At 37.3% G+C, this 27,244-nt stretch overlaps 1 protein-coding gene across 1 annotated transcript in view; it reads right to left on the reverse strand.

Moving 5' to 3' along the window:
- The window catches only part of LOC139710807 (dynactin subunit 1-like), a 64,276-nt gene extending 37,342 nt beyond the window's left edge, over window positions 1–26,934 (reverse strand). Inside the window, exons 1-19 of the mRNA XM_071622715.1 lie at window positions 26,871–26,934; window positions 24,294–24,425; window positions 22,912–23,029; window positions 22,171–22,272; window positions 19,460–19,538; window positions 16,191–16,261; window positions 11,069–11,398; window positions 9,827–10,006; window positions 9,294–9,390; window positions 8,704–8,782; window positions 7,583–7,706; window positions 7,034–7,069; window positions 6,281–6,385; window positions 5,108–5,299; window positions 4,671–4,787; window positions 4,021–4,120; window positions 2,086–2,171; window positions 1,118–1,245; window positions 89–203 (exon numbers count right to left, since the gene is read on the reverse strand). Of these exons, the coding sequence (XP_071478816.1) occupies window positions 89–203; window positions 1,118–1,245; window positions 2,086–2,171; window positions 4,021–4,120; window positions 4,671–4,787; window positions 5,108–5,299; window positions 6,281–6,385; window positions 7,034–7,069; window positions 7,583–7,706; window positions 8,704–8,782; window positions 9,294–9,390; window positions 9,827–10,006; window positions 11,069–11,398; window positions 16,191–16,261; window positions 19,460–19,538; window positions 22,171–22,272; window positions 22,912–23,029; window positions 24,294–24,391 (2,157 nt within the window). The 5' untranslated portion in view covers window positions 24,392–24,425; window positions 26,871–26,934. The remainder of the gene's footprint in view (window positions 1–88; window positions 204–1,117; window positions 1,246–2,085; window positions 2,172–4,020; window positions 4,121–4,670; window positions 4,788–5,107; window positions 5,300–6,280; window positions 6,386–7,033; window positions 7,070–7,582; window positions 7,707–8,703; window positions 8,783–9,293; window positions 9,391–9,826; window positions 10,007–11,068; window positions 11,399–16,190; window positions 16,262–19,459; window positions 19,539–22,170; window positions 22,273–22,911; window positions 23,030–24,293; window positions 24,426–26,870) is intronic.
- Window positions 26,935–27,244: the final 310 nt, after the last annotated feature.

A 27,244-nucleotide genomic window follows, 5' to 3' on the forward strand; every position in this document is an offset into this window, starting at 1 on the left:
TATCTCCAGTGCTAAAACCATAATGATGGTCCCGGAACCCTCCCAAACTCGAATGGATCTGATCTGAGTCAAGACTGGTGCAACTGACCTGATCCTTTTTCAGCAGATCCAGCATGTGGTCCACACAGCGCTCATGTGGAGCTATCTCCGGAAACAGGGTACCAATCTTGCAGAACAGCTCCACACTGCAAGTGCTCAGCGCACTATGTGAAACAAAATGCACACATCTCAAACACAGGCACAGCATTTAGACACAGGAGGCCCAAACTACATTCAATAAGAAACTTAATGAACAAACCAAACTCACTATCATTTGTAAAATTTGATTAAACATGTCTAATTTATTCCATATCCAGATAAAATTTGCACACATTAAGATGCAGTTTTCTGCTTGATTACACAATGATCTAATACCTGCTCCTGAAAAAGCAAGGCTATTTTGCAACCATGTGGAATGAAGACAGCAGAAGAATGCATGGTACAACATTTATTTTGTGAAAGATTACATCTACTATTTCAGTGCCAATAAGACTACTCGGCAATAAATTTCACTTGAATGTGTACTTCACTCAAAATACAAACTACAAACCTCTCTGCTATCTAACTGGATCAATATTATTTGACCTATTTGCACTGCAATCAAACTGTGACAAAAAGTGACATTTCAGGAAAGAAATGATTTTAAAGCATTTTCTTGCTGTCGGAAAGCCACAATTCAAAGTCAAGAGCACATATCAAATATCCATATCGAGAGTCACTGGACGCAATAAGCAAAAACAATTTTTTCCAAAGAAAGCAAGAGTTTTGATACTGTGTAAGGTGTCATTTCGCGAGGATTTAATTTTCGCAAATTTCGCAAATCACAGTTGGATCGTGAATTTAACAGCACGCAAAAATGTCTCCATGAGCTTTAGTAATAGTGCATTAACATTTAGCTTTGGCGTCAATTCGCGAAAAATGTCTATGACCTCTTCATTCGCAAAAATATCTGTACGCGAAAATAACAGCGCATAAAGTATGTCATTTCGGTGAGGAAATTAGCCTGAAACAAGCTTCTCTGGACTGAATGCAGAGCCTGGAAATACGAGAGCGAAAAAGATGGAGACAAGCGACTCACGTGTTGTACTTGTTGAGGATGGTGCGCAGCCTGTGCATGTGGAAGGTAAGGGCGTTGAAGAAGGACAACTGCTCCCCGTGGTTGTGACGAAGCACCTGATCCCGGTCCAGGTTCTCTGGAATGTCGGCCTTTGAGAGAGCAAGATGTTTGCACGTGTTGATTATAAAAATTTCCTTGCAATCTAAATGTGTCTGCTGGTGTGAACAAATATCATACTACACATTCCATTGTTTTCTTTTGTCTTGTTCTGCATACAACTGATATTCTTAGCAGGTGGAACTAATTACGTGCGTTGATGAATTCTACTATGTTTGTCTTTGGACCTTTTCATTGAGATATATTAAAATACACAGTGTACTCAATAGGCGTTTTCACATCAGCCCGATGTTTCGAAATAGCGCGCTATTTTCTGACTTGGGAAATTAAAAAATATCTCGAGCTTGGATTTTTATCGGGCTGATGTGAAAACGCCTATAGTAAATTTCTTCATTTTGGTAAAGTATTACAAGTCATTCATCTTAAGTTCATTGATCATATCCCCATGGTGGAGTTTGTTGATTGAAAATTGATGCATCTGTACTCTCTATTGTAATAAATATTTTGTCGTTTTGTTCACTACAAACCACATACATTTGTTCACATGACAGTGAATAATTACATGCAAATAGGGCACATACAAATAGCAATTTCAGTGAGATAATTGTTATACCACTCACTCGTACTCAGCCATACAACACCTATTTAAAGCATCAGAATGCAATGGTGAGTACATCTCTGTTTTACAAAGCTTTACCATGAAATTGCTTTCGAAGGTCTTTAATTCCACAAACCTGCAGGTGCTTTGCCAAGTTCTCGGCCACTCATATTGAAGTCAACCTCTAGAGGATCCCTTACCCCCCCCCCCCCCCTTCCCTCCTCCTTTCTTCAGTGACCTCCAGTGTCAAAGGTCATGCGGTGTCAACACTCACCTTGTCCTTGATGTGGTTGACCAACAGCTGGGCCTTGGCCAACATCCTGGAGACCAGCATGATCACATGAATGCAGTCATGGTCACCTGACAGTTAAAAGGATGGCATAGTATTGATGGAGATGAGAATCAGGCTCTTCGAGATACCAAGAAACCACTTATGAAATAATACAGAGCATACCATCCTAAGAGAAATTCAAAGTTCATGAGATGAAAATCGGTTTTGGAATGGCTGAGACATCCAAAAAAAAAGTAAAACAAAGCAATTCTGATAAAAGGTGGGTCCTACCTTTTATTAGGATTGCTCTGTTTTGGATATCTTACATCTTATCAAAATCAATTTTCATTAAATAAATGCTGAATCTCTCTTGGAATTACATGCTCTTTCATATTTCATACGAGGTTTCTCACTATCTAAAAAAAAAATGTTAGAAATTTAAAGTTAGTTCTAAACCAAAACTATACCATCCCTTCAAAAGGCAAATGCTGTGCTGAGTACAAATGTCTAACAATATAACAATGCATGATTAACAAAGATGTCCTCTCAATTTCTTTATCAGCTATCATTCCTAACTTTCTCATTAACATTCTACGATCAACATTGTAATCCTGAAGTTTAAAACTTGCCCCACACCCTAACCTTAATCCAAATAAAAAAATTAAAAAAAAACATAAGCCTCTAAATTCTTGAAATTTTGTTGGCAAAAACAATGAGCAGGCATATAACATCAGGTACACTGCCAAACTTTGGACCAAACTGGCTACTTTCTACCTTGCTCTATGAAAACAAATAGTTACATTACCCACAGCTGTAGAAAAATTGCAATAAATGAATTTGAATGCATTTAAGTGGTAAAATACTGGGAGTCAGTATTGCTTTTGACAGTGATTCAGTGTTCCCCCTGACCAATGTTGATATCGACTCCTATCTATGTGAAGGGATCTATATTCCTCAATGGCCTTTCTCGCCCATGATTGGTAGGATGCATCTCCCCCCCCCCCCCCCCCCCCCAACATCTCCACAAGTCAGTTGTCATCCACACAATATGTTTTGTCTCACAAGCTTCATTTAGGAGGGAACTCCCTCCAATACCACCACCGCTGCTCATCCATCCATTATTCCAGGGCTGCCAACACTTGCCCATTAAAACCAAGGAGGTTCCAAAGTGCAGTTGGGGAGATACTTGCACATCACATAGATCTCAATGGGCATAAAATATTCCCAAATTAGGAAGGCCTTTATACTCTCTTTTGAGGACATAATGGGGTGATTACAGGAAAAGATCACCTTCATATGCATGTGAATTGAGAGAATGAAGCAATATCAATAGGCCACATCAGTGAAAGTTTGTGGAAAATCGGACAACCCGTTCAAAAATAATGATTTTTTAAGTTTCAGTGCCGCCATCGCTGGATGAGAAGACTACAACAGCTTGTGATGTCACATGTGAGGAATTATATAAAGAAAACATAAAGAAAATTAAATATACTTTCACTTTTCTCGCAAAAAGAATGAGCATTTCACTTGCCTCTTTCAGAAGGCAAGGGAATAATATTACCCTTAACATACGTCAGTGACAAGTCGAGGGAATGTGTACTTATCATTTTTCTAAAAGTTATGTGAAATTCTCTTTATATTTTTGTTAATGTATTATCATTCTACCCATGTGACATCATACACTTTAGTAGTCTTCTCATCCAGCAGTGGCTACACAGAAATCTTAAAAATTCATAACTTCTGAACAGATTGTCTGACTTTCCTCAGACTTTCCATAATGTGTTCTTCTTGCATTGTCGCATTTATTCAATCCACATGTATATAAAAGTGAACTTGTCCTTTAACTTTTTTTTTTTTTTTTTTTTTTTTTGGGGGGGGGGGGGGGGGGAGTCTTGCAGAATCTTGGAGACTAAGCAGGTCTGATATTCCCTGACTTACCTCCCCTACGTAGGAAGGAATCGGGCATGAATGCTGTCAGTAGCTGGATATGTTCATTGGCCTGGTTTACCTCCAGCTTATGAAGCTCCACCTCTATGGCCTGGTGACAGAGAAAGATAAAATAAAACCGACAAACAAAAATGGTGAGCAAAACCAATCAAAGAAAAAGAAAGCCCAGTTAGAACAGTCTCATGTGCACTAACAAATAAATTTAATTTACTGGAAATACATCCATGCAAATATGAGGTAGTCCATTTTACTTTGTATAACATCAGTGCCCGTGCAAATGTATAGCATGTGGACAAACTGACATGTCTTTGGTACAGCTTTCAGCAAGACTGCATATCACAATTAAAGTTTTACTTCTTGATTTTTTTTTTTCTTGGAGTGATTACTAAGAAAACACAAAGGTTTACACTAATCTGGTGACAGAAATGATAATCATGAATCTTTCATGCACATAGAATGAGAAAAGGAAAGTTAGAGACAAAGAAAGAAAGAGAGAGAAAAGAAAGAAAAAAGACAGGAAGTAAAAACAGACGAAAAGCAAAAAAGAAAGAAAGAAAATTAAGATACACACAGCATAATGAATTTCAATGAGAAAGATATTCACAAATTCAGGAAAAGCATCCCAGAGTTTGCATATTCACCTTGGACTGAGCCTTAGCCTCGGCAAACTTGGTGCTGAAGTCGTAGGCAGGGACCTCGGAAGGAGAGGACGACGCCTCGCCTGACTGCTGCTCGTTGATCAGGTCACGGTTCTTCTCCTGCAAAATTTGTAGGAAGAAACATGAGCCACTCTTATGTTGTAAGAAATTGAAAATGATCACAGAAAAAGTGCTATTAAACAAGACAATATGAGTGATATTTCTATAGAATGAAGTGAAAAAGCACAACTCATGAGTAACTATCACCAAAACAAGACAAATAAGAGAATATATGAAGAAAAAGAGTACAAAGTAGATTACATAATATACATATAAATAAACATGTATAAATGAAGGAAACACTTCACTCTACATCCCTACACACAGCTCAGGTACACAAACACACAGACACACAAAGAGACAGAACAGCAGCGCAGCACCTGGAGGGTAGCGGTCAGCTGCCTGAACTTGGCGATGGTCTCCTGATGGTCAGACAGGTTGTCCTGGGCCTGGGACAGCTTCAGCTGGTACTGGGCGATCTGGCTCTTGCTCATGTCCAGCTCCTCCCGCAGCTCCAGCTCTGTCTCCCTGGCGTTCTCTTGCAGCTCCTCGTTCATGTCGTTCAAGGCTTCCTGTGAGGGCGCCACACACACACACACAGACAGAAAATGAAAAGATGTTGAGCATTACTACTTTAACCTGTTCCCTTCATATGCATAGCACCCACCATTTCCTGGCATTTGATGAATTCTGTATTTTGAGGGAAGGTATGAGCACAGGGAAGTACTGAATAGACCGATTCGTTTCGGGGGGCTGTTCTTTACATTTGTTTGTTTCAGCCATAACGGGATGGGGGGAGGGGGAAGGCTTGATTAATAATTGTGAATTTATGCACTGACATAGCAATGCACATGACTCATTGTACAACCCACTGAATCATCTTCTTTTCTCATGTTGGAACCCCCCCCCCCCCCCAGTTATATGGATGATTATGTTTTGCTGCTGGGACTTGTTAGACAATTTTGAGGGTGGTTAAATTCACAATCGCGAACCATATTGCAGAATGAGAAAGAATTATTACCCCTTCCTGTGAGAAAATGTAGCAATTTTCCCCTATCGAGACCATATGAAATGCATTTGTGTTGCAATAGGAGATATTTTTGTGAGTTGCTAACTTGCTCAAAAATGGAAGCACAGCCTATGAATACACTAGGAGGCTGTTTGCTGACATATACTGTACATGCTATATATTTAGCGAGTCTACATTTTTCGCCAATCGGGACTTCCCGGCAATTTTGCAAGAGGTTACATTCGCGATCATACAGTACTGGACTGAACGAAGAAATGTAAACGTGCACATCCCATTCATATCTGGATCAGAGTCAATATTTTCACATGTTTTTAAATTCGCGAATAGAACCTGACTCGCAAAATTCACGAAAATAAAAACCTCGCAAATATTCGGTGAATACAGGACTCGGGACATATACCAACAAGCTAAACGTTTCCTCCGTCAGAAATCAGACAGGCTTGCTTATTGGGGACCACTCATGAGCAAACTTGACAATGTGCCCATGAAGGGCGTCATGCCTATGTCTTTTAACGCGGCTCACCAGGTCTGCCATGGTCGTTTCTATGTCGACAATCTTCTCCTCCAGCTCCAGGTTCTTCTCCGTGAGAGTCTCCACCATCTCCTCAGCTCCGAGGGCAGCATCCACCTTCGAGGAGTCAAATAAAATCACAGCAGCTGATTACTAACCCGTTGGGGACGAGCTGATTTTGCTATAACACACATTTCTCATAGACACCTGCCTGAGCACACTTGGGACTAATCTTCAGCGGGTTAACTGATTACTGACAAATCACACAACATGAAACCCTTGATAACAGTGTACGTCTACTACATTTTCTACATATTTTCTACAAATGCAGAATGCAGGGATGCCAACATTATAAGCAGCAGTGCAGTATTCTGAGGTATGAAAAGGTGCATTTCTGGTGGAAAAACTTTTTCCATTTCGTGCCATAAATATGTGTAGTAATACTTTTTGGAAATATTTCATGTAGTATTTTCCATTAAACCTGCCATATTTTTGGCAAAAAAAGAACAAAATATTGCATGAAAGTACTCTGACATCTCTGTTAATTGATTACCAAAAAATCACAATGATAACCCCCTGATACACCTAAAGTACTGTGGTAAGAATAGCAAATCTTAAAATATTCAGATCTAGAACTGCAGGAACATCTGCAATTTAACAGGTAAAATGCTTTTGAAGCCTGATATACCCTTTCATATTTTATCATCTCATACCAAACATTAAAAAAAAAAAATCATAAACGGGGGAAGGTAAGAACATTCCTACCTGCTCTTTGAGCTCAATGATGGTGTTTTCAGCATCCTATGGACAAAGTAGAAAAGGCAGAAAAAGAGGGGGAAATGAGAGGAAATGCAAAAGTTACACTCACAAAATTACAAGATTAATGAATCTCCAAATGCAGTCATAACTTTTGTACCTGCAATACTCTCTAAGAAAAAAAAAACTGTAGCGTCATAGACAAAATAGATCAGGATACTAGATATTATAAGGACATGTTGACTAACTACAACAAACTGTATGAAATGATATGAACATTCTGGATTTACTCCTTGCAATTCAATTGGAAGAATGCTGTCACATAGTCATCAGTCATTTTGTGTGTGTGTGTGTGTGTGTGTGTGTGTGTGTGTGTGTGTTCCTTTTTTCTTTTTGTAACAAACCCTTAATGACTTAGCCAGTCAAATGGGGTATTGATTCAAAATGTCAGCATTTCTAGAGAGACATCCCCTCCCAAGAAAAAAAAATAATAATAATACGTGAGACATGCTGTTAATGTGTAGAGGTCATGTATAAGAAAGGGGTGTGACCTCTAACCTTGAGTGCCTTGTTGGTGCTGTCCTTCTGTGCCTTGATGTCCTTGAGCTCCAAGGACAACTTCTCCTTGTCTTTCTCTGCCTTCTGGTGCTCCTGCTTCTCTGTGTTGGACAGATCACGGAGCCTGGCAGACAGACAGACAGACAGACAGACAGACAGACAGACAGACAGACAGACAGACAGACAGACAGACAGACAGACAGACAGACAGACAGACAGACAGACAGACAGACAGACAGGCAGACAGACAGAAAATGAGATAGAGAGAACAGGAGGGACAGAGAAAGGGGTAGAGAGAAAAGAAGGCAATTAACCCTTTGCATACCACACGAATTTACTGTCCATAGGTTTGTGTGTGAAGTTTGTTGACAAAAAAACTCTTTGGGACAGGAAGGATTAAAGAATGAAAATCCCACAAAACATATTTATTCCACTATGAGTTATATTTCAGGTGCTTTCTCACTCTGAATCTCTATCCTCTTGCTCTTGCTGTTACATGAATTTTGTGTACCTGTTTGTCTACTTTTCTACCAATATATCTATCTGACTATCTCTATCTATCTATCTATCCATCAATTTATCCATCTATCTATCCATCAATCAATCTATCCATCTATCTACTGTGTGTATCCATCAATCTATTTATCTATCTACACATCAATCAATTTATCTATCCATCCATCAATCTATCTATCCATCTATCTTCATACTTCTATCTTCATATCTCAGATTACACCAGACCAATAAGCCACACATACAAATCTATCTATCTATCTATCTATCTATCTATCTATCTATCTATCTAACTATCTATCTATCTATCTATCTATCTATCTATCTATCTATCTATCTATCAATCTAACTATCTACCTATCTATCTCTCTATCTCTCTATCTATTTATCTTTATAATTTCATCTTCATATCTCAGATTAGACCAGACCAATGTGCCACACATACAAATCAATCTATATGTCTATCTATCTATTTATCTATCTACAATTCTATCTATAATTCTATCTTCATATCTCAGATTTCACCACACCAATGTGCAGCACATACAAACGAGCAGGTTTGTTAATGTGCATATGTGACTTTCCACAAAAGTCTGGGCAGTACTCACTTGACGAGGGCCTCCTTCAAGCGTCCGTTCTGCTGCTCAAGCTGCTTCAACTGGTAGTTGGCAGATGCCCCCTCCGTGCCTATCAGCAACGAGATGTTAAACCATGGGGAAAACTTTTATAGCATTTTTCCCCACCATGTCACAGAGTGATAATACCTGACTACTCAAAGATGTCCTTTCCCTCACTTGCGTAACTTTGTATTGCCGCAACCTTCAATATATTTTCTTAAATCAAAGTGTTTGAGCATGAACTAGTACAGAAGGACAAAGACAGGTGCATAGCTCAAATTTTTTATACCAACAGAGCTCTACCACGATAGTACTGGAATGTCACAAACATATCTTTGGGCATTTCATTATAATGATTTGGCATTAAAGAAAATCGATGTTACTTTGAATTTGAATTTGAATTCAGTATTCATCTGATGTTACATCTGCTGTGATTAAAACTAAATAGACTGAGTCATCTAGTCCTTTCAAATAACAAAAAAAACAAGGGAAAAGGTAAATCATCTAATTTCAATGTTGACAATGATTAACTCCTGACACTGTTAAATTTTGTACCTAACACCGCCCATAGATTTCATTACCTCCTTCTTCGATTTCACTGCGTAGGAGCTCGAGGTCAAGGGTCAACTCCTCCACCCTCTCCTTCAGGGTGTCAACTTCCTGCTGCAAAGAGTCAGACTGCAACAGACATACAAACAAACAAACAGACAGACATGAGAAAACAGAATGGTAATGGGACAACAAACAAACTAAGACATTGTCATTATACAAATCAGCCGCATACAATTTTGCAACCTGTTGTTCATGCCCTGAACAAGTCAAGGTATGATAAGGGTATCATTCAGTGCATTATTGATGCCACATACACAGATGCGCAATAATCACTCTTAGAGCACAAGATGACCTGAATACTAACTAACTTAAGGAAAATCTATACCAGACATATAATTCATATCAGTTTCATCATAGATACACTGCATGCATAACATCCTAAAGAGTTGGAACATTCAAGACTGACAGGGAGAGATCTACAGAGCACAATATCACTGACTAGATAGGCTTGAAGAATCTTTCAGGAACATGATTACCCCCAAGACGACGATTGATTCTGTACCTTTTCTTCAGCCATCTCCTTGTCCAGGGTGGCCATCTCGATGGTCTCTGCCACGCCCGCCATCTCCTCCTGGTAGCGCTCCTTCTCCTCCACCGCCTCCCGGGCCTCCTTCTTGGCCTCCTGCAGCTGGCGCTCCAGGTCCACCTTGGCTTCCATCATCTTGGTCTTGAACTCTTGGAGCTGATAGAGTTGAAGAGGTGAATCAGAGAGAGGAGGAGGGGGAGAAAAAGAGAGAAAATGATGAACATAAGAATAGAACATATAAAACATAAGAATAGAACATATGAAATATAAGAATAGAACATATGAAATATAGAATAGAACATATAAAACATAAGAATAGAACATACGAAATATAAGAATAGAACATATTCGTCATAAGAATAGAACATATGAAATATAAGATAGAGCTAAATAGAATCTTTCTAGTGATACCTCATTTGCAAAATAACAAGAAATATTTTCAAAATTATGGATAAAAACATCCCATATTTTCTGATCACTTTCTTTGTTTTTTAGCAGCTTAACTTGCATATATATGAAGTTTACTCTATTTGTGATCAAACTCTTCATATACTGTATACGCTATAATTTTCGCGTACATAAATTTTCGCGAATTGCCGCTGTCACACATTTTCGCGAGTGGTTAAATTCACGATTGGGGGACCAGAGAAAATATGAAGTGGCCAAGAAAGTGTGAATTTTCAACTTACTAGCAAATAAGAATGATACTAGTTATACACTGCATGAAAAATACTTTACCAAACTCTGCGAACTACCAAGTTAGAAGTCAACATTTTTGAAGTGGTTAACTCCATCGCGCTAGATTTCTGACGAGTGGTCCCCTTGCGATAATGGATTGGCTCTCTACAGTATTCGTAAGTAGACGTGGACGTGCTATATGTACGTAAACAAGCTTTAGCCAGCATGGTCTGTTCGGTAAGCCATTACATGGTATACTAGTACTGAAATGTTTGTATCATCAAGGCAAGGGATTCATTTTGGAAGTTAATATTTTCGCGTGTTGTTAATTTCGCGAATAGCTCTCGACTCGCGAAATTCGCGAAAATAAAACCCCCGCGAAATATATAGCGTATACAGTAGTATGCCTTTCATCCGTGATTGCACCTATTTTTAGCAGTCAGCTTTTCAAGTGAGTTGGCCATTCAAAAACCTTAGACATAAAATCCACATTATAAGTAGGTAGAAGTCTTCCGGAGTCTGGAACCGCATCCCACTTACCTGCTGGAGCTGGATACGCATCTTCTCCCCTTCCTTCAGCTTGGCACGGTCCTCTAGCCGTTTCACCTTCAGCGTCTCCAGTTTCTCCTGCAGGTCCTTAATCTCCAGTCTCATCCCTTCGATCTCTTCCGATGAGGCCTCCTCGCCGTAGCTACCGCCGGTCACCGCCGCCACTGGCTCTGCGGCACTGGCGGCGGGTGGAGCCGGGGCCGGGGCGGAGCCAGGAGATGGATCTTTGGAGGCGGAGGAAGCTGGTTTGCCGATCTTGGTGCCCGGCTTGGCTGGGCGACCGATGGATTTTGGCGGCTGGATGCTCGACGGAGAGGAGCTCTGAAATGAAGTGTGTGTAATGAATCAACACTTCATATTACCAGGCGTGTTTTGTTTGTCTGTCTGCTTTTTGTTTTTGTTTTGGAGTCATTGATACTGTGATTCTGTCACCCTAGAGGGGAAAAAAAAAAAGAGTTAATAAACCCGATCATGACTACAAATGATATGATGACCAGAAGAAATACAAAAATGTATTTTCAAAAGCCCTTTCAAACTATTCTGAAACAACTCTGACTGGCAGGTAAGGGCACTGCATACTTTCATATGGGATCTAAAGCAGAGAATATCAGACTACATAGTGTACATGTACATTGTACGTAAGACTGAAATTTTAGTTTTAATGAATATTAATTAAGTTCATGTGTTGCTGAAAACTTATCATAGCAATGCCAACTGAGCGAGAACAGAGAAATCAGAACTGAAATATGAGCAATGATGTTTGAAGCTTACATGTAATAAATTTGGATTATTGTTATCTCACAGTATATGGTGAGTATGATACAAATGTTTACTTTACTGGGCAATAAAAGGTGAATGTTTATAATCTGATTTAATAGTTTTGAAGATATGAAGAGCAGATGTAATTACACGATAGTGCAATCATCAGACAGCTACAAAATATCCATACCAAATGGCGTAAATGTAGTCATTAAACACTAGTCTCTGCCAAATTACAACATCTACAGTGACTGAACATTGCAGTAAAGTACAAATCAAACAATATCCGTTCAAATCAAAACTAAGTAAGTGATGATGCGTTAACACCAGTTCACAAAAGATAATGGTTTAAGAGCTCATTAAATCAAAGAAAACAAGGTTTTGATACAAAAGTAAATTTTAGTGAACTAAATTTAGTTCTCTGTTGATGCAACCATGCCACATGACAGCAATGACCTTAATTGGGCAGGGATTTCACTGTGTGACACAAATAATACAGAGATGCATGCTGCCTGTCCTAAGAGAACCTGCAGGTAGTCTAGTGTGCTTTAGCATGAAACATATGACCAGTCTTTGAGTAATAAACATGACTACAAGTTTGTAGATTCAATTCAAGTAGATAAGATCTGTTCAGATTAAACTTTGAAACATGTTTCCCCCGAGTCCCTCACTGCAACGTCACATTGTTCTGCAGTGCCAATCAATTGTTGGACAATCTTGTCAACACAAGTTTCAAAGGAAAAAAACAAAACAAATTAACAGAGTTAATCAATAATCAAATGAAATGTACAGACACTGTTATCTTGTGAGACATATGGGTACTTAATCAAAAAAATTTAAGCAGGTGTAACAGCATTTTAGTCCTCAGTTGATGAAATCTACACTGTAAAGTGAAATGCATGAAGTAAACAGGTGACAACTTGTTATTTAAAGAATTACATTGTACATTTCAAAAACATAAACAAACAAGAAATCATAACTGACAAAACATATGCTCCACTTCTTCGATAAAACATCATGAACTGTGCCTCTAGGATTATGCAAATAATACAAATAGTGCTGAAAATGAAAAGTGAAAGAATAAATACATTTGAATGAAAATGACTCATGTTTGTATTATCTAAAGATTATGACTGCTTGCTTCTTTTCATATCAATAAAATTTCCACTTTATGTATTAAACTGACATTATCTACAATTGTAGGTTAGTGTAGTCAAAACGATAAAGTGAAACAACGATGCCAATAAACTGTAAAAACTGCAAATACATATATACTTGTCTCTTCATTAATTGTGCTATGTCTTGATATAATTCCTGACATTCAACAAGCCAGTTCGCAGTTCCACGTTGGGCATTAACAGACGAAAGGTAATGCATACCAAAAGGCATGTTGGTTTTTAAATTCACTGGGATAAGCATCTGTGATGTAATGATTATTTCACGGAGGGCATGTTGCATAGTTCATGGGAAAATCAAATGGTACTCCATACATTATTTTCTACTCGATTCATATAAAAGAAAATAGCAAAAACACACAAACCCATACAAGTGCATGTACACTGTAAGAACAAACACACACACACACACACACACACACACACACAGAAAGAAACATGTGTACATGTTGGTATCAAAAGTTTTGAAACAGGTAAATGTTAAACAACAAAGAAATGTCAAGATTTTTAACTGACAAGAGAGTTTGATTAATTTGATTTTCTGCGAAGAGGCCCATCTGAAATACTAACAATGTGCTGTTTCCTAATTGATGGCTCAACTGAGGAGGAAAACAAAAATTTGTGTACACCTTTAACCAGGCACAGTTGGTATTTAAAGCAAACAGCAGAATTAACTTCAAATGACAGTGTGGAGAAAGCTCTACATTGTTTCATACAGTTTTTAATTTAATGCTTACTATAAAGTGGAAATTTTCATGGTGTGGAAAATTTTTGCGCATTTCGTGTGATGTGCACCTTGCGCGAAAATCAAAGCACATAAACATTTTTGCTTACAACATGTGATATTAGTTCATATTTTGCTTCCGCGGAACTTAAAACGTGCAAAATTCACTTTACCCGGCCGAGTACAAACAATTACTCACACGAAAATATCCACTTTTGCAGTAATTGATCAGCTTCTACAATGAATTATAGCATATTATTAGATATCAATGCCCTCATACCAAATTATGGAACCTAGGAAGACAATCCATTCATACATCTAGACAAAAACATCCAGATTCAGTGAAGCATGTACTCTAGAAAATAGCAGAAGTATCATGGCACACTGTGTACGCAGCATGCGTTATGTGTCATATTTTCTACAAGCTATGCATATCTACATGTAACATCACCCAGCACACCATCCCATTGCTCTAAAAATGAAATATGGAGATAAGGTTCGTTATTTTGCAGGTTCATGACTTTAAAATTAAACAGGGTTCATAATTCAAAAAGTTCATTAATCTGAAAATGAAAAAAAAAAAAAGGTTTGTAATTCCGAAGGTTCATTAGTATGAACCTTTTCTTTAATTTTTGGATAATTGAACCTCATTTTATTCTTGGATTGATGAACCTTAAGAATAACAGACTTTTTTTTTCATTTTCAGATTAACAAACCTTTGGAATTTAACCAACCTTATTTCATTTTTTGATTAAGAAACCTTCAGAATAGCAAATCGTATTTCATATTCAGAATTACAAACCTTCGAAATAACAAGCCTTTGGAATAACACCACAAATTTTCAGATTTACATTTCATATCTTATTTTTGGATTAACAAACATCTAGAGGTATGTAGAATTTGTGTGATTCAGAATAAATAACTGTATTTCGTTTTCAGATCAACTAACTTCACAATAACAAACATCACCTTCTGCACAGCAAATGTCACCTACAAACTGTACATTGTGGATGACTAAGAGATGAGCAAAGCAAATGACATCAAATCACATTCTACATTATAACACAGCTATAGATGTTAACACTCATTCTATCATTCCACTCCAGTATTCACCTTTCCAAAGACTTCATTAGCATTCTTTTAGAATTCTTTCATAGTTGTCCAAGCATAATTACATTGCGCATCAAGAAATTTTGTAACTTTTGCCTGGATATTTATAATCTACTACATTACAGTCCTGAATAAACTATATAACATCACTTTGCGTTAAACCTAGTCACTATTTCAGTCAATTTGGGCCTTGTCTTATGTATGATACAGTAAGCCTGGAAAAATGGTTGTCAACATCAAGTTTGAGGAAATAACAAAACTATAATACACCTATTTTTTTAAACTAGAGAAACATATTGCCTGCGTAATCACTTCTGTGAAAAATGGTGCAGATAACTGTGGGCCTACAATCAGGACTCTATAACACAGTAGTCAGATAAGAATATAGGAGTCATATGACAGGTATTGTACAATGGACATGCATCATTCCACTGCAATTTATGAAATATTTTGATGGCTCGGTCCAATTGCACTAGAACGTGTGACAGCATACTGTAAAACAACACATTTTTGCGAATTGGAGCCGACGGTCTTCTTGGCATGAAATTTTCGCCAATTGCCACTGGTATTCTACGCATGCAGTGTAGATACAAACTTTCGTGTGCATTTTAATTTCGCAAATATTGGCTCTCATGAAATTCCGGGAATTAAAATGCACACGAAAATGTCTGGTCCTACAGTAATGGTTCGGGTACATCATACTGGTATGCACTAAGTAGGAAAAAAAATGAAAATGCTTTGTCTTTACCATTTTTGCAGAGGATCATTTGAAATTTTCATTAACTGGACATTTAAAACTTATTGACAAATTCACGGATGATATTAACAAACAATTAAACAAGCAACTGAACTCATTGACAAAAAGTTTTGCACAGAACAACATTCTCTCAATTACATGAAATCATAATAATTCATCTTTTTATCTTTCTTCCTAAAGCGGCAGTGCAAAGAAAATAAGCAGATTAAACTTTCAATATCACTCGAAAGCTGCTCAATGCTCCGCATATTGCATCTATCTATGGTGTACATCTAATTTTTTTGACCCAAAAAATAAGAATATGGAACCAAAATGAACATGTTAGCACCACATAGAACTACTTGCATTAAAAAGCATGTTTCGTCGTAACATAACTGCTTAATTAACTTGTACAACTGTGCTTCATCGTAGCATGAAAGAATATAATGGCAACGGTTACAATAAATTAATTGCATGAAAATTGAAATATAAGGTGATTACACATGTACATGAGCTGTTGGCTCGCATAATATCTAATGTTTGAGGCATTAGTGGTGGTGGTTAGTCAAGGATAAGAGGTTTGGGAGATGGGGTAAAAAGAAAACTCACTCTCTTCGGCGTCGTGGCCTCGCTGGTTCTGCGACCAAAGGATGGAATGGAAGATTTTCGGGCGCCGCCACCTGTCTGTTTATGTTTTAGTGGAGTTTGGTGTGCACACACGAGAAAAATCACATTCAAAGGCTACATCTACGTCTACGACTAACGGATCACATGAATGTAAGGAGAGGAAAAAAAAAAACAAAACCCATGCCAATCGACGATGCAACGACATCCAAAATGATGAGCCATGCCATCCCACCCAGAACAGAAAGATACTTAGTCGTACATCTCTGCGTATCATTTTCCCACTGTGTGTAGAACAACACACACTGTGTCTACTCATCACTGGTCCCTAGCTGGTTAGCAACACACAAAGAAGATGATTTCAGTACACATGTAAAACTTGCAGACATATCATTCTGCATAATGCTACAACAGCAAGATGTGTTAAGATTGGTAAGTGTGTTTGAGCTGTACCAGTTTGCATAAAACAGACATCTTCACGCTCCCTGTGCAGCAAAAGAGACATTTTCCACTTTGTGATTTGCTAATGATGTTGCTTACTGAGGACATCCGAATATCTTTAAGCCATACAAATGACAGCCCATTTCACCATTCTGCCTATCTCTAACACTCAATATTTCACAAGTTTTCAGAAAACATTGCTTTAATTCCAGGTAAAGTTTCTTGGGGTACAGTTAACTCCATCCACCCTATTTTTATCTACATGAAATACATGTAGACTCTGCAGGATACCAACAGGAACACCCACGCCCCCATGAAAACATGCATGAAGCCAGTGAATGAGTATTCTCACGAATTTTCAAATTATATGTACAGCCCATTCCACAGAAATAAACATTTGATTCATGCTGTAAAGTCAATTTATGGGCATATTTTGTCTGAAGATAAATGTTGGAATATAAATAATGTTTCTAAAAAGACATCCACTGTTTCATAAAGTTAAGTATACACAGGCTAAATACAACCTGCAGTTACCCTTTGCTTATATTCAAAGTATATATTTTTGAAAACAATTACAAATTTTTCGTGTCAAGATTTTATACACACTACTATAATCATTCAATCGACTGTGGTTACTTAAGTATGTAATTACATTCGTGATTGATGCCTTTACGTACAGTTAGCAAACTGAAAAAAAAAATGAACTTATTAATTGAAGTGGACAATTAGAAATTTTATTGATTCAAACAATGGCATTTGATATCTTGTTGATTACAATACATCAACAAGAATGAAAAAGCATGCTTTGTTACAAATTCTGGGAGGATAAATCATCAAACTAAGCCAAACAACGGAAGAAATAAAAATGGCATTTTCTGCAAGCAGCATGCAATGTTTTATTGTTGATTTTTCAGACAAATGTTAGTAACCTACTGGAGCTGTTGCCTTGCGCAGTGCAGGTGTCCTTAATTCTCAAATAAGTGGTGGAGTAAGTAATGAACAAACAAATATGACTCATATACATACGATACATAGTGTATGCACAGAACATTGCTTAATGTTGTAGAATCATCAGCATGTTCAAATACCTACAATGTACTGAAGGAATTTTGACTTTATGCATTTAACCACAAGCTCACGAGATATGTCTCTAATTTTTTTAAGTGTTCAAATTTGATACTCGAAAGTATTCATAGTTTCCAAGAGTGGACACTAACTGCTGGTGTCTATACCTTTATAATGTTGGCAAACACTATGTCTGATGGCTTTTTGACTGCTTTGTTACAATGATCTTTTTTTAATGCTTTGTTAACACATGCTGCCAAGGTAAACATACATGTTACAGGTAAGCATTTTGTTTTTCTCGTTTTTTGTATTTTGTGGAATGACTTGAGATCACAAGGTGTTCCTGTTTTTGTCAATTTGCTGCATTACAAAAGTTCATCAGAGAATGAAATAGAATAACATGGTATTGCTGATATTATAAATCAACAAATTCACCTTCATGTTTTATAATAGCATCTTACTTGCAGGTGACATTATTGTATGGTTGTGCAGATTAGGTTGCATGATTCTGAGAAAATGACAGCAAGCATGTGAATACAGACATCAGAAAAGTGTCTCCAGGGACAAATAAATGGATCTTGCATCTAGTTCTTAGTCTCCAAAATTCCTCATTTCAATTAATTAATCATTTCTAACTTCATGGAAGGTTCCTTGATTGGAGTCTCTTTCAGATGTTAGAAACATGTACTGGTAGTATTGTATGTTTTGTTTTGTATTGTTTTTGTTTGTTTGTTGGTTTGTTTTGCATGACAATTCTTTATTACCAGTATTTTCCCTTTCTTCTGGGATATAGATCAATTCCTTTTCACTACGAGGACACTGCAAGCTTCATACTTATGATTCTTTGAATAAAATACTACAATGCTATAAATCTACACTGTACATAAAATGAAATTTCAAAGGTTTACGTATGATAAATGAATTGTTTCACTTGCCATAGTGTTGTGCACTTTATGACAGGCAGCAGTTACTTGTATTTTCTTGAAAAGAATTTTTCTGAAAATGCTTAGCAATGGCTTTTGATATTATATATAAGTTGAAATCCTAATGGGTTTATACAAGACAAATAGGGTTCCAATAAGCAGGGATTTTCATAGATGAAAAACACGAAAATGTATCTTTATGATTTTTTTTTCTTTCTAAAACCTTTCAATATTGATTGTAGCAGGTGACTATAATATATGGTCATGAATATCATAAATTTGGATAAAATAAAATTCAGATAACATTTAATCTATCAATGACTGTATAGCAATAATACAAATACATGAATCATCCATAGTATCAGCTCTAAAATTCCACATTTGTTTTGATGTTGCTTTTTTGTTTCAAAAGAAGAATCTGAGAGGTGCTGTATACTAAGCTCACAGGTAATGACTTCTTAATCTCAACTGAAATCTTTGATATGCCATCTTTATAAGCAGTGTCAAGGTTTGGGCTCGAGAACTGAAAAGACAGACTTGATCTGTCAATAATGCTGCACATGTGAATGGAAAAGCATCATGTGAGTGGAGATGAAACCTATGACGCAGAATGCACAAGTGTGCCTTGATTCTTTAAGGTGACAGTGAATTGAAATATAACGATGACAAACTGGTTATTTCAGGTGAGACCTGTGTGGACGTGCGCTGTCGAATGTTAGTGACCTATCGTGAAAGGTCAAAGGTTAAATTCATGTTTTCCATGAGATGCAAAGAGCAAATGGTTCTGGGCATGCTGCTGATCACGTGCCACATTCAGCGGGCAACTCACTTGTTTCTCTAGATTACGCTCCATCAACTTTCTGGCATACAAACTCGCCCTGGCTTGCTTGGAAGCCAGAGCGCTCTGTGAAAAGGTTTGGTTAGAACGATTCATTTCTTCTCCAGATACGAAGGGGGTGGGACAAGCAACTCTATCAAATCAAGAAGCTTTTGATCACACAGCATTTTGAGCTAGGAAGGTTGGGTGGAGGTATTTAGAGGAAGAAATATGGCATCACACTTGATTAAAAATCTCCAAATACTCAAAATACTAATTTCCTGAGTGACTATATCATTTCATTATTGAATTCACTCATGGACCAAATTTAAAAATAATGCAATTTAGCACTTTCACTTGACCTTTGACCTTTCGACCTATGACCTTTTGGCAAGAAACTTCCCACAGAATATATATTGGGTTATACATGCATACATCAAGTTTTTAAAAAATCCTTCAGGCATTGCATAAATATAAGGAAAGTAGTGATATTTTGAGGAGTTGACCTTGACCTTTGACCCCTGACCTTTGACCCATGACCACCAACTTCCCTAGATAATCACTGCCCATTGGTACATGCATATATACTATAAAGTTCCATGAAGATACCTTGAACCATTTGCGAGATATGGAGAAAAACATGAAATTTCAACCCTTTTTTCACAAAATAACCTGTGACCTTTAACCTTTGACTCCGTGACCCTTAAACAAAGTATCATCCCCCCAGGATATACCCTCATACCAAGTTTGATGCAAAACCACCTCACGGTTCTTGAGATATCTACAAAAACAAAACGGGACGGACGTACAGATGGACGTACAGACGTACGGACGTACGAAATAACCAACATTCTCATGTATTATCATGAAAGCAGGAAGCAATTTTTTTTTTTATTCAAAAGTTTGGCAAGAGTTCAGTGTGATATATCATTGGGAGAAGAAATGTTGACTAAATCAGAATCAATGCAGAGGATTCAATCTCACAGGCTACACACATTCAGATGATGATTTTACTTTCCAACAGATCATACATGCTGTGTATGTTGACTGGCCGTCATTAATAAGATTTATCATCGAACTGTCAGATATTGCTGGCAGGTAGTGCTTGCCACAATTTACCAATTTAGATGACAATTTACCAAATTAGATGACACTATTGTGAGTAGTGGCACTTTAGTTCAAGTCTAAATGCCATCACATCCTCGGTGGGATTTAAGGAAATTGAAAGTATAACAATGAGATACCACACAAACTCTTAACTGTGTAGTGATGGCTAGACTGACACAATGCATTATACTCTAAGTTGCATTTTTTTTTTTCCACCAGAGCTAATGGACTGAAAATGTTTCAAACTTGTCTGACGTTATAATTTTCCATGTTGCCAATGTCAAAACCTTCACTGATCATTACATGTGAATTTAAGTGTATATTTCTAATCCCTAGTCACATTTTATTTTTCTGCTTTTCTGCTGCAAATAAAGCAGTGGAGCATGAACACTTTTTTTTTTCTGATATGCTTTCAGACAGTTTTGCCAAATCAATGAACATACAATGTATCACACATGAACAAAGCACACAACATGGAATTCTCCATGATAAAACAATCCATGAACACATTTTGCAGGAGTAGTAACAAAGGTAAAGAAAAACCCAGAATATGATCTGCATTAAGCGTATTAAACTATTAATGTACCTATATCAAACATCCCTCCAAAGAAACGGGAACAGAAATATCACTGATAATCTTTCTGTTTGTGACATACACAAACACATTTCAAAGTGTTCATTTAAGCCTCAGCATTTTATATAAAACTAACAATTCTACACAGACATTGTAGAAAAGCATAACAATCCCTTCAGCTTTTATAACACACATTAGAGCAGACGATTCTTGCCTTTTCACAGTCTGTAGTTATATGAAGAGTAGATATCATCAGTGACAGGATTACACACTTGGTTTAGGATTGGTGTGCCTGGATTGAAACTTTGGCAGTAAAACAGGACTCCTTGTAGCTGACATGTACGATTATTATTTTTTTTTTAACGATTAAAACTGAAAACATGACACAGTTCCTTTGCTAGTTGCAGCAGGTACAGTTCTCGTCCAAACAGCAAAGCTTTGAAGAGGAGCATAAGTGAATATAATGCATGTATAACTGTCACTTTTTAAACTACAGCATAAAACACTTATTCTGTCGCCAAGTAGTCAGCAGTCCATGATCAACCTTATTTGTAATGGCTGGTCAATAGTCCCACTACAAGTACAAAAATAAACATTCCACTGTTATCATCACACAAATGAAATGCTTTGGAAATATCCAAACTGCCATTCAAACTGTATGTCCTTTGCTTCATTTTTGCTGACTGCCACAAAAGAAAACAAAAACGAAAGACCGAGTACATGAACACACACACGCGCACACACACAAAGTCTTCATCAACAATGAAAGTCAAGAAAAACACTCATGCATTTGGCATACAAACAAATTGAAGACAGAAGCATGTAACATCTCATTTGATGACAAGTTTTGCTCAGAGGAAAAAACAAACAAAAAACAGGGGAGAAAAGTGGCAAGATACCTGCGGAGCTGAGGCTGTAAGTCATTTCTCAGAAGCACGTTAATACGCTGTCATTTTGGACTGGAGGAAGGGGGTGGGGCTGGAGTTAGAGGGATTTAGGGACAGGCAATTTGTGGCACATAGAGGGCAATGTACTTACGTCTCCCTTTGCCTTGCTTGTGGATGGCTTTGGGATGCTGCTCGCTGGTGCAGGTGACGTCACAGGAGATGGGGTCCTATCACCGTCATCCAAGACATTGACCTTTTTTAAGAGAGGAAAAAATAATTGTACCTCTCATACTCCATGCGCAGGAGTCTGCCCTATAAGGCCATACTTTATTTGGAGTTCAAGGTGGTCTCACACACTCCATATTAATTCAATCATTACAAAATACATTCCTTGAGATGCAAGAAGTCAAGGAATGACTTCTCCAGATCAGTCAATTTCCATATATATGTGGTTTTGACCAACATTAAAATTCATGAAAACATGTGAAACAATGAAATTGTTTTTCTTTCTCTCTTTCAGAAGGTAGGGGGAATAATATTACCCATACGTCAGTAGCAAGTCAAAGAAATGTGCATTTTATTAAAAAGTAAAGTTTTGTGAAATTCTCTTTTTATTTTCCTTATATAGTTGTATGCATGTGATATCATACACTGTAGTAGTCTTCTCTTCCAGCAGTGACTGCGCAGATACAGTGTACCTAAAATATTCGTAACTTTTGAACGGATTGTCCAATTTTCCTCAAACCGTCACTGATGTGTTCTACTAATATTGCTGCATTCTCTCAATCCTATGTAAATGAAGGTGGACTTGTCCTTTAATGTTGTCAGAGTCCTGAACAAGGTGTTGGGGGTTATGATGACAATACTAGCAGGTCTCTACCAAGAACATTACCTGGGACTGTCTGATGAGTATGCCATGGTTGTCTGGACAGGAGAAGTATTTCTTGCCCTGCACAATTCCATTGTTCTTCCCCTTGGGCTCGTCTAAGATGACACCGATCCATTTACCACTGATGCACAAAGAATGAAAAGCAAGGACATGTGATAGTGGCAAAATAGGCTCTTTGTAAATGGTAAAATATATGAATATGATGCTGCCCTAATGTACCAGGCACTCCATATCATATACAGCTTAATGTCATGCACTCCATGTATAAGCTTTGGAAATTGGTTCTTTGAATATTTGAACTAATATCTTTAAACAACAGACCAGTCATGTGACTGAAGTTGTGGTGAGAAAGCATGTGAATGATGAAGAAAATACAATCCCCCCCCCCCCCCCCCTCTCTGTCATACAATTGTACATGTATATAGGTAGAGTGAGAGAGCACATCTATCTTGATCATAGGACCACTACCTTAGAATTTACCACTGATACATCATGCTGTTTGGTTGCAAGTAAGAATAAGAGGATTAATCCACTGTAATGTACAAGCACAGACCTGTATAAAAACAGCTTCATTTGGAATTGTTGTCAGTTACATATGATGGTGATTGCCCTAGGAACAACTGGAATGCTCAGATTTGGTTATCACCTTATTGTCACTATATACAAAAAAGCACAATCTCTATGTGTTAGAATGGCAATAGAGTGCCTTAGGTAACAAGCTAGATATACATTGTACTCTGCAGTTTCACATGTCATTCATCTAAATGAGTGATAGACACAAGAAATAATCATTCACTACATTACAATTAAGTGGTTTCTCAAATGCATGAGGATTTCAAGATTTAATCTTTTTAATACAGCAGTGTTCAAATCTTTGTTGCTAGTAAATAATGATTCCCCCTTTAACAACATTATCTTCTGTTTTTCTATTTTCAGAACCTTTGTCTATGCATATATGTCTACATTACATACTTATTCATTCTCTTTGCCTTTTCAGTGATAAATGTATCACAACGAAATTAAATCTATTATACCACATGTATTCTTATGTAAGATAAATATTAGTACCGGTATGTAAAATATATTCTTGCATAGCTGTAAGAACCTTGTACAAAATCGTTGTATTCTCATTTTAAAAAAAAAATTCATGTTATTGTATCTTACCCTATGGAATTTCATGTTATCATGTGATCATATTCAAATGTATGTTGTTAATAAACTCAACTCATATCTCTCTCTCTCTCTCATAAAGTCTAATGGAGATGCTCTGGTTACACGTACATAGGAAATATTTTAGGATAACAAGAAAAATTGTGGTGTCAAAAGATTATCCACACACAATCCTTTCAAAATGTCCAGATATCATGTCCAGAAGGTGTACTTACGGGGCAAAATGGGTTGTTCCGATGAAGCCGACTTTTCCGACCCAGCCCTTTCCCACAATCTCGACCCGAGAGCCAATCTTCACTGGTTTGTCAGCCATGGCACTCGGATTGCTGGGATTTTCCCACTCAACACTGCAAATTGACATTATGCAACATAATATTATACTGCAAATCAAATCAAACTGAAATCACTACAATCACATGATGGCTACAGAGCACTACATGCTTCTAGCAGAATTGCAGTTTGTCACCTTGACTCTAACAAGCAAATACAATATTGTGTAATAAATAAAATCCATACTAGAATACAATATTGTATGATAAATAAAACCCATACTAGAATACAATTCAATTACCTGGTCCAAATATTTCAAACATCGCACCAAACACAAACAGACATGGAGAGGGCTGCAATAAATACTCATATTCCAGATCAGGCTAGTGCTTTATAAACCTGTGCAATTACATTAAGAATTTTCATGACTGACAGCATCATTCATCATGCACATAATATATTAAAAAAAAAAATACAATGCCTAATTTAGTAGTCATTTTCTCAGCAATGGCAATTCACAAGATTTGCATTTACTTGATAAAATGAAGAATTGGATGAATTTATCAAAGATGCATCAGTCAGCGTATACATATAGCTTTATTCATGAATTCAGCCAAATTTAGTGGTCTTTATATGGACACAGGGTTCGAAATTGGCGATGGTCCGCTGGCCATTGGCCACCCAAAATCATGTCGGACTAGCTAAAAATCATAAAATTCTGAAGTAACTAGTCCGTCTGGCTAGCCAAAATATTGCTTCAGTGTCAAAATTGATTCTAAGTAGTCCGCCTGGCTAGTTAAAAAAAAAGTTAAGTGCGACCCCTGGGACAGCAGACCACTACAGACAGTTTGCTGCAGAATTAGTTGTATTATGTGTACAAAACACAACAACCAGTGTACACGTGTACACAACATGCCTGCAATACATAAACACAATGTCATGCATGTTCCCAGCATTCAAAGAGGTCACAACATCACAAAATCACTAAAATTACCCTGTGCACAATCATCCTTTTTTTTTTAATAGTTTCTCTGCTAATTGTAGTTATCATTTTTGTTTGCCCTAAAGTCTATTATGACATTCAAACACATTAACAGAAAAGAGAGCACAGATAGACACCAGCAGAGAGATCTCAGAATGGAGTCTAGCCTCTGTGGCAGCTAAACAGAGTGAAATACTGAGAAAAGTTAGGTGGCCATTGGCACTGACAAATGTAGGTGTTGTACACTATCTGTACTCTATGTACCGCAAGGGGGGAAAATACATGTTTTAGCATCCTTCTTTTTTTTCAATTGGCAAAAACTGTAAAAACAAACAAACAAACAAATACTATATCTTTTTCGGAAAAGATCACATTTTATTAGATCAATACATGTAGATCAATAAACTCATAAAATATCCAAGAAGTCCAAGAAGGACCAAAATGTGTCAGGCAGTCCTTTTGTAATAATGATGATGATGATGATGATGATGATGATAATAATAATAATAATAATAGTAATTGTAATAATAATAATAATGGGAAGAGTTCCTTTTTGTACCCCCCCCCCCCGATAAATTGAAAAAAAAAAATAAGAAGAAAATATATTTTATTACAGAGATTGCTTAAAGGCTGCCAGCCGCTTCATACACAGGGCTGCTACCGGTACTGGGAATTGGTTTGACCGTCTACACGGAAAACAAAATGATAACATGAAAACTAGCTAGACCTAGTCATTCACGGAGGAATATTTGAAGTGATAGATTTGACAGATCAGAACTCTGCATTGTCACTAGATTGTAAAACTTCATCCTTTCAAATCATTAATCAGACTAGTCTATTAAAACTCTACTGACTTTATCAGTTTATAGTTGACCGAAAGATCGGTCTGCATCTGGTCGTTGGGGACATGTTCTGTGGAGACTGCGTCTGGCTTCACGGGTCCCCTCCAGGGGAGAGCGATAACGTCAAAAAAAAAAAAAAAAAATGAAAGACTCCTCCGGACAGACGGATCTTTCTGTCTACTGACTTAGGCGCTACTGTCTTTTTCAGCATGAGTTTTGAATTTGAAGGACATGACTCGTTATTCAATACTTCATCATGTTCATAAAACCATAAATTTACAACCAGAAGAGAAAATACACAGCATGCAAAAACAAATACATTCAGATTCATGTCGCCAAGTATACATAATTTAAAGTTACTGCACCAAATTTGAATAGATGATCCCTCAGCTCAGGACCTACTCATTGCATTTTTATATTCCATGACCATGATGACGTTTGCATGAACCCCTCTGGCTCTGCTCAGCTCTGTGGCTCTGGGACATGGCAGCTATATCAGTGTGTAACACAAATGTAAACGTATGGGACTAAAATGTAGCCAGCGCTGAAATGGGTTAGTACGCCTCGTACACCGTTATTTGTCACGAAGCACTCATACTCTGCGATATGATCGCTGGCTTTTAGATTAAATTGAGAATGATCTTTTTCAACAGCATTTAAAAAGACATAAAAGTATTATTGCTTGTCTATTCACTCACCAATTTCGAGAAACTCAACACTCAAATATTATGCTGACGACATACTGTGGTCACACACCCGATCGAATCATTTGTACATACGTGTGTGTACGGGTGTGTGTGTGTGTACGTGTGTGTATGGTACGTGTAGAGATCCTATACATACACTAACGTGTTAGTTGGTGATGAAATGTACAAGACGTACATTGTGGGCACACAAAACAGTAGGCCTACTACTAAAATACCAAGAAGTACGTATATCCAACGCCAGGCCTTCTAGTATATCCAACGCCTTGAATGTGAAAGATATCTTTGTAAGGCAGAGGCCCTCTACTGATTTCACTGATTTGTTGAGCATTTTCAAAGTTTTGAAAGTGGTCGCACTACATCTACGT

The sequence above is a fragment of the Diadema antillarum genome, unplaced genomic scaffold, assembly GCF_040938485.1.
Source record: "Diadema antillarum isolate AM-2024a unplaced genomic scaffold, OU_Dant_1.0 seq00001569_RagTag, whole genome shotgun sequence".
Taxonomy (NCBI): Eukaryota; Metazoa; Echinodermata; class Echinoidea; order Diadematoida; family Diadematidae; genus Diadema; species Diadema antillarum.